Source organism: Zingiber officinale, chromosome 4B (assembly GCF_018446385.1).
Source record: "Zingiber officinale cultivar Zhangliang chromosome 4B, Zo_v1.1, whole genome shotgun sequence".
Lineage (NCBI taxonomy): Eukaryota > Viridiplantae > Streptophyta > Magnoliopsida > Zingiberales > Zingiberaceae > Zingiber > Zingiber officinale.
In genome coordinates this window covers 134320846-134328835 of record NC_055993.1, presented here as the reverse complement: position 1 = coordinate 134328835, position 7990 = coordinate 134320846, and the positions used below count along the sequence as shown (strand labels likewise).

Genomic DNA, 7990 nt, shown 5'->3' with positions numbered 1-7990 from the left:
ATACATATGATGGTCATAATGAAATACATCAATATTCACTGTATATTCTAAATTTGTTCCTAGTCAATTGGTCGTCTAATAAACAAGGATAAAAAGTTGCTCAAGCTAGAGATTAGAATTTATGATATAGTGTACCATATTTCATTAGTAAAGACATAGAGATGTTCAAACATACAGATGAGTGATCATACAATGAGTTCATCAAACATCTCTCACACAAACTTTTCAAGTGGTCATCATTTATCGAGTAGATAAGTCTTTGGTTGTGGTTGTACACTAGTAGTCCTTATGGCCCAGGACAATACTAAGACTCTATATGCTGGGGCTGCACTTTGACTTATGTACCAACTCTATTAGAGTCATCAGGTGATGAGATTAGGTGTAGTAACAAAACATATAAAAGTCGGTCTATTGTAGTCGGGGATTCACCACACACCCATAGGTGTGGATATCCTATATAATATATTATTTTATAGTGTATAAAGTCTTTGATTAGAACTGTAAGATCACTACAACAAAAACTGCAAACGACAACACCCCTACGACAACGGTTTTAAGATAAAGCGTTGCTTATTTACTCAAAGACAACGGTTTTTGCCAAAACCGTTGTCTTTGAACTCCCCATTAAATATAAAAGACAACGGTTTTGACAAAACTGTTGTCATTGAGCAATATTTTTTTAAAACGACAACACTTTTTACAACGGTTTTATAAACCGTTGTCTTTATCCGCGTTTTTAGCGGCTACGACAACAGTTTTGATAAAACCGTTGTAATTGAATTTGGTCTTTTTTTCCCCTCGCGCGCAGTTTTACTTTCCCTCTCTCTTTTCGGCGCCATGTTTTCCCCTTCGCATTCCCGACCCCTAGCCATTTTTCTTTCCCTCTCCTCATACAATCTCTTCACGCTATCCTATCGACCGACTGTCCGCCTCCGCCTCCGCCTCCGCCTCCGCTGGATCTTCCTCTACGACGGTGCACTCTCCTCTCGTTTCTTTTTTTTTTGTGGCCCAGTCGGAGATAAAAGTTTTACCTTGCCCCAATCGGACGCTTTCTCAGTTGCTTCCGTCTCTTTTTCCCCAATCAAATGGGAAAAAATGGTTCTTTTTTGTTGTGGTTGCGAGAGGTTGATTTGATGTGAAATCCTAGTCACTTCCGTGCTGTTAGGTCAAAGAAGGGGAAGGGCATGAGATTGAATGGAGGAAGGGGAGAAGGCGGGGCGGGAGTAAGATGAGCGCCGCCGCGATCGCTCCTCCCGTCGAGGATCTCATGCCCTTGAGCCGCTCCTCGCCGTGCGATGGATGAGACGTAGGGTTCCGTCGGAACCACAACCAGCTTGTCCCTCAGGTTGGGGCAGGCGATCTTCTCCTCCGCCGCCCTACTCCTCATGTCCGTCGGCGTCAAGTTCTACAGCTATACTGCTTTCTGGTACGTTCCTAATCCCTCTCCTCCTCTTCGATTAGAACGGATTTATTTCGTTTATGGTGTTGATGTTGTTCCACACGCATAGACATTTTTTGGTATGGATTTTAATGCTGTAGCTTGTTTTTCTCATGCATGTGTAGTGAAACTTTGACTTTGTGCTCTGGTTTGTGGAAAATTGTGTACTTTGACCCGTTTCTGTTGTTTATTAGTTTGATTTTTCGGCCACGATAAATTAAAAAGAAAAGGGATAGATTAGAAGGAAATCATTTAATTATTTTTTTAGAGAGAATGATTTGAGTTTTGAAGGCGAATGCTCATATTCATGTCTTCAGATATCCGTCTTTCCTCATTATTTGGCAAAGAAAATAATAAAAATTGATCCATCTGTTCCACATCCAACTTTTGACTTGTCTACACAAAAGAACATAAAAGAACTACTGATTTCATCTTTCTTTTGCCATATTCGTGGATCAGAGTAAAATTTACTGGTGATATTTTAGCTTTGGGTTGAGTATCTTAAGTGCACTGCCTTGTAACCCTTATGGGGACTACTCTCTGTAGCTGATAACGCGGCACCTGCCGAGGAGCTCCAGCATCGTGAGCCTACGGGAGGCGTGCGAGGATGACGGAGTTGTGCATTTGGTCATGGAGTTGTGTGAGGGCGGGGAGCTCTTTGACCGCATTGTGGCGAGGGGCCACTAGTCAGAGCGCGCGGCAGCTGTGGTCATGAAGACCATTGTTGAGGTCGTGCAGCTCTGCCATTGCCATGGGGTGATCCATCGAGACCTCGAGCCAGAGAATTTCTTGTTTTCAAACAAGAAGGAGAACTCACCCTTGAAGGCAATTGACTTTGGGCTGTCAATATTCTTCCAGCCTGGTGAGAGCATTTCTTGATCCACATTAAAATTGCTTACTTTATTGTAGTTTTTCAAATGCTATAGCGGTGGATATTTGTCTGGAATATACCAAAGAGATTGTCCAAATAAAATATATAGTTCCATGACTATTCAATTCAGTGCATATTTTCATGATGGGGACTACTCTCTGTAGCTGATAACGCGGCACCTGCCGAGGAGCTCCAGCATCGTGAGCCTACGGGAGGCGTGCGAGGACGACGGAGTTGTGCATTTGGTCATGGAGCTGTGTGAGGGCGGGGAGCTCTTTGACCGCATTGTGGCGAGGGGCCACTAGTCAGAGCGCGCGGCAGCTGTGGTCATGAAGACCATTGTTGAGGTCGTGCAGCTCTGCCATTGCCAAGGGGTGATCCATCGAGACCTCGAGCCAGAGAATTTCTTGTTTGCAAACAAGAAGGAGAACTCGCCCTTGAAGGCAATTGACTTTGGGTTGTCAATATTCTTCCAGCCTAGTGAGAGCATTTCTTGATCCACATTAAAATTGCTTACTTTATTGTAGTTTTTCAAATGCTATAGCGGTGGATATTTGTCTGGAATATACCAAAGAGATTGTCCAAATAAAATACATAGTTCCATGACTATTCAATTCAGTGCATGTTTTCATGATGGTTAATTTGCAATTTTCATGTTTATTTATACTTTATTTATCTCTATGCTATTTTATGTTTTATGTGGTTTCCCATTTTTGATGTGTTTGTGTCAAAAAATGGCTCAAGGATACACTAAGATGTAGATCAAGGTCGTTCGTTAGACCGGGAGCATGAAATGAGTGTTTGTATAGCTTTTCCAAAGAGAGAGTTTGTGGCTGCGCACCTTGGGATGCCATTAGATAAAGCCCATAGTTTGTCAATTGAAGATCTCAAAGAAAAAAAAATCTTCCTAGTTATTATTGATTATTGATCTTTTTGAAAAAAATTTCTCCATAGCATAATGATTAGTTACCATATGAATGCATACTAATGATCTTCATTCTTGTTGAGCCTCATTAATGATCACTTCCATTCAATAACCTAACTTGGAGTTTAGTTTTACCATAAGAACGTGCTCTATTTATTTATTTTTCTCTTTTTACCACAATTCTAGGTGAATGATTTTCTGAGATAGTTGGAAGCCCTTATTACATGGCTCCATAAGTTTTTAAATGGAATTATGGACCAGAAATTGATATATCAAGTGCTGGAGTTATACTCTATATCTTACTGTGTGGAGTTCCCCTATTTTGGGCTGGTAAGCTTTCTATCAATAAATCCATTTTGCACGCTTCATTATTTGTTCTACTACTTTTTGCAAATAAGTTACTTATTGTCTACTGTAAGCTTTCCATGAATAAATATATTATTTATTAGTTCTATCACTTTTTGCTAATAAGTTACTTATTGTCTATTAATTAATACACTTTTTGTATTTCTTCATATACATTTTCTATCTAACAAGAGTTATGATTTCTTAATTGCAGAAACTGCACAGGGAGTTGCACAAGCAATTCTTGTTGTACGAAGGAGCTTGAAATTGTTCAATTCGAACAAGGAAAGGAGAGGAAAAAAGAAGCCTACGTGGAAAGTTGTAAAGGTTTGTATATTATATACACACATATGTCTACTTGTGATTAATTAAAAAAATATTTAAATATGCATTATTCATTGACAATTTTTTGTTAACATAGGGTCCTCGACAACCTAATGCGAAACAATGTGAGTTTTATGTGATGAAATTTATGAGAGAAATTATTGAAGGAAATGCTACCAGCGAGAAGGATTCACTTAGCTCAATGGTAATATTTGACATATTAGTTCCTATTTTTAGACCATTAAGTCTAACTCCCTCACTATTGAAGTATAAATACAGGTGCACATGGTAGTTTCTTATGTCACTTTCTATAAAAGGTTTAAAGGTGATTGATATGGTGCACATAGAAGTTACCAAGACAACTCTAAGTTGGTTAAATTGCTTGTATTGCATAAGTTTTATTTCTTACAGACTATAAGTTTGTATTGAATAAGTTTTTTTTAAGGGTTTGAAAATTGTCATCTTGTGATTGCTCTATTTTGACATGTGGAGGCATGTTCTTCTTTGGACAATCAATAATTTTGATGAATGTTGTGCTATTCATGTTTCCAGTTATAAGAGTTATCTTAAATTTTTTATATCATTATTTCTCTAGTTTCCTTACCGAAATGTTGTCTTGTGAAACTCTTCAGTGATGCTTTATTGAAAGAAATTAAGGCGACGGTAGTTCGACATCCAGATACTTTGACTGTAAGTGGCTCAGCTTATTGTCCTTTTTCAAACACTTAGTTTCTTGATGATTTCTGAGCCGAGTAAAATCATTGGTATAAGATGGAAACTATAAAAGAAGGCAATAAGGGCTATGCTGCAGAGATTTTGGTTGTCACATACAATCAACATATGGAGGATGTAGATGACCAATCAAAGTTTAGGATACTTCTGGTAAGTAGTATGAATTTACATCTGACAGATATTTACATGGTGAAGTAATAATAGCATCAAGTTGTGCTAAATAAGAGGTACTAAACTTGGATATCCAAAGTAATTATGGTACTTTCTTTGTATCTAACTCATTTTCAAAGTGAAGAGTTTATCTAAAATTTAAATATTCTAAAAGTGAAAAAAACTTAAAGTCATTCAAGTTGTATGATATCCTTTGCATGATGTTTAATGCAATTTTGTCAGATTTTAATGGTTCATATTCGTGACAGAACATTCCTTGTATTTCAGAGCTTTGGACAGCATGGGAGAGAACTTATTACCTCTGAGGTAGCTTGGCAACTACTTTCTGTTTTAGCCAAAGAATGTAATATGCAAAGAGTGGATCTTATGTTCATCCACAAACTGCTGGATAACCTTGTCGTAAAGGTAACATAAAACAAGAACTTGAAAGAAAATCTTTTGACAGATCATACAAATACTAAATCCTGAAATCACCAGTCATTTGTTAGTTTTACACTTTTCTTAGATAAATTGTTTTTAGATCATTGTAATTTCAAGTCATACCAGAACTCTGAACTGGATGATATGCATTAGTCACTTGAAAATATCTTTCATTTTATCCCTCTCATTTTAAAATCAGTTCTGAATTCTGCTCTTCTTTAGTTCCTGTATCTACTGTTAGTTTTTATTACATTAGTTCCTATTTTTAGACCATTAAGCCTAACTCCCTCACTATTGAAGTATAAATGCAGGTGCACATGGTAGTTTCTTATGTCACTTTCTATAAAAGGTTTAAAAGTGATTGATATGGTGCACATGGAAGTTACCAAGACAACTCTAAGTTGGTTAAATTGCTTGTATTGCATAAGTTTCTATTGCATAAGTTTTATTTCCTAGAGATTATAAGTTTGTATTGCATAACTTTGTATTGAATAAGTTTTTTCTCTTCCGTTTTACAGACATTGAGTGTTGTCCTGGAATTTTGGAAATTCTTCTCTCATGTCCAGATATTAGAGCTATGTGAAATATTTATTCTCTGTTTACAGTTCATGCAGTACTTACTACAATTCTCTTTTTTCTTATATTTTATATTTTTCTTTGATAAGTTTTGTTTAATTTTTCTCTTATAGGTACGTAACTCGGGCAATTCGTGAGGCTTGAGATTTTTGATGCAAGGAGTGAGCTTTGTTAGGTTTTATCTTGCCTTGCTAATGTGTAAAAGTCATATGAAAAACAGTAATGGAAAGCATGTGATTTATGGTTTGATACTACTAAGTTTGATGAGTACAACTCATTTTGTATATTTTAGCTGTCATATTTTGGATTTAGTTTTGTATTGGTGGTTTGCTTATATTAAATAAAGATTGGTTGTTTGGTATTATCATGTTACATCATGAACATTAAAGACAATGATTAAAACTGTTGTAAAAAGTGCGCAACCACAACGGATTTTTTTTTGTAAATAATGATAAAAGACAACGGTTTTATCCGTTGTAAAACATATTAAAATTATATACCACACCATTCATATCTGTTGTAAAAAGAGTCTACCACAACGGTTTATATCTGTTGTAAAAAGAATCTACCACAACGGTTTATATCTGTTGTCGAAATTATCTTCCACAACGGTTTTAAAACGTTGTCGTATCCTTCGTAAATAAATTTTGAGCATATAAACAACAACGGATAAAAACCGTTGTCGAATGTCAATAAAGACAACGGATTTAAAACCGTTGTCGTAGGGCACTACTTTCTACAACACCCTCAGTTACAACGGTTTTTTGACCCTACGACAACGGATATTATCCGTTGTCGTTTGCAGTTTTTGTTGTAGTGGATGTACTTTAGGAAAGGAGTTTCCTAGTTATACATGCGATATCACTATAAGATATATCACATGATTGCCGAATCAATATACAATCCTCGATGTACTAATGATTGTAGATTCGACTCGGATATATGAGATGAAGGGACCGGACTGTACATTAATCATAATCGACTTATTCTTGCAGATACTATTTAGTGATACCTAGGGAATCATGGGGCATTGCTGCTAGGCACTTTTACCATGATTCGTTGGGTGTTCAGAATTAATTCTGATGTCCTATAATTAAGGAGTTGATCATAAAATAGGGCTATTAAATATATACCCGAATAAAGGACAAGTATAGTCTTGAATCACAAAGAATTGTGAACTCATGGCTAGTTGTATTCCTAAATCATTGAGAGTCGCGCAAGTATTGGTTTCCTTATTTCCCATTAAGAAAGTCAAATTCAAGTAGTTGAATTTGACGAATAAAGTTTGATATGATCAAATAGTATATTGACAAATAAAATTTGATATGATCAAATGTTAGAGTAATTTCCAATCAATAAAAACAAAGAGAGTGGAAGAGTTCCACATAAAGTCTATAAATTAGATTTATATTATTATAATAGCGAGTGATCCGGCGGTTAGAACAGGGGACCCCCATACTGAGGGGTCAATGCCACGTGGGAGTTAAAAGACCAGGTGGCCGACCGGAGAAGGATGGGCCGACCTCCTGGCCGGCCAACCGGTGAATAACCGATGACAAAATGCGCCCCGACAGAAGTCGGGGTTCCGGCGCTCAATTGAACAGTAGTGAAGAGCCGAGCGGAAGGCCGAAGACAAGGTGACATACTGCTAGCAGTCCCCACAGCACCTTACCGAGGATCTACCCAGCATACCGAGGCATACGAAGAGCCGGACGGGGTGTGATTGGTTTTGGGTATGGAGTAAGATGAGTGCCGGCCGGACGCCCTGTCCGGCCGGCCGGACGGGCACCTTGTCATGGGGTAGGGAGAGGACAATTTATATCTTATGACAGCGGTCAAGTCCTATGACTAGGCCATACTCCTAATCTGGCGACGAGGTGTTTTGCTGTCCCATCGAGAGCGTGCTTGGACTGTAGCAGTATGGTGTCAAGTAAGCTCTCTGACAAATACATACCAAGGTATGAGTTAAGAACACGTGTTTACCTCGATTGGTGTGCATGAGTTTCTTCCAGCCCTATATAAGAAGCCTTATACTTCGCCGGAGGGACGGGTTGGACACCTTTGGAGCTACTTTTCTCACTACTTGCTTGCCTGACTTGAGCGTTGGAGGGTCGCCGCCGGGAACCTCTTCCCGGCCCGACTTCTGTGCAAGTTCGCCGGAGGTTCGTGCAACCAGTCGAAGATTCAC

General features: G+C 38.1%; 1 protein-coding gene across 3 annotated transcripts; it reads left to right on the top strand.

The window, feature by feature from the left end:
* The first annotated feature begins 789 nt into the window (after positions 1 to 789).
* LOC121976869 lies at positions 790 to 6086 on the top strand. Of its 3 annotated transcripts, none has more exons than XR_006110704.1 (11): positions 799 to 973; positions 1166 to 1426; positions 1985 to 2300; positions 2474 to 2766; positions 3421 to 3564; positions 3794 to 3906; positions 4001 to 4108; positions 4536 to 4593; positions 4675 to 4785; positions 5074 to 5626; positions 5745 to 6086. XR_006110704.1 is itself a non-coding variant. In XM_042529258.1 (8 exons), the coding sequence occupies exons 4-8, from the start codon at positions 2639 to 2641 to the stop codon at positions 5913 to 5915; spliced, it is 681 nt and encodes a 226-aa protein (XP_042385192.1). In that variant the 5' UTR covers positions 790 to 973; positions 1166 to 1426; positions 1985 to 2300; positions 2474 to 2638; the 3' UTR covers positions 5916 to 6086. The 3 variants fall into 3 exon arrangements, 1 of the variants encoding a protein (XP_042385192.1); XR_006110703.1 differs by having other exon boundaries at positions 800 to 973; positions 2474 to 2789; XM_042529258.1 differs by lacking the exons at positions 3421 to 3564; positions 4536 to 4593; positions 4675 to 4785 and having other exon boundaries at positions 790 to 973; positions 2474 to 2789; positions 5074 to 5211.
* Positions 6087 to 7990: the final 1904 nt, after the last annotated feature.

What these genes read in the sequence shown, in the direction of transcription:
- LOC121976869 (XM_042529258.1), top strand. Translation starts at nt 2,639, where the DNA reads ATGAAGACCATTGTTGAGGTCGTGCAGCTCTGCCATTGCCAAGGGGTG. An exon ending in GTCAATATTCTTCCAGCCTA is followed by an intron (nt 2,790 to 3,793) that starts GTGAGAGCATTT and finishes TCTTAATTGCAG; the next exon opens with AAACTGCACAGGGAGTTGCA. An exon ending in AGGATTCACTTAGCTCAATG is followed by an intron (nt 4,109 to 5,073) that starts GTAATATTTGAC and finishes CTTGTATTTCAG; the next exon opens with AGCTTTGGACAGCATGGGAG.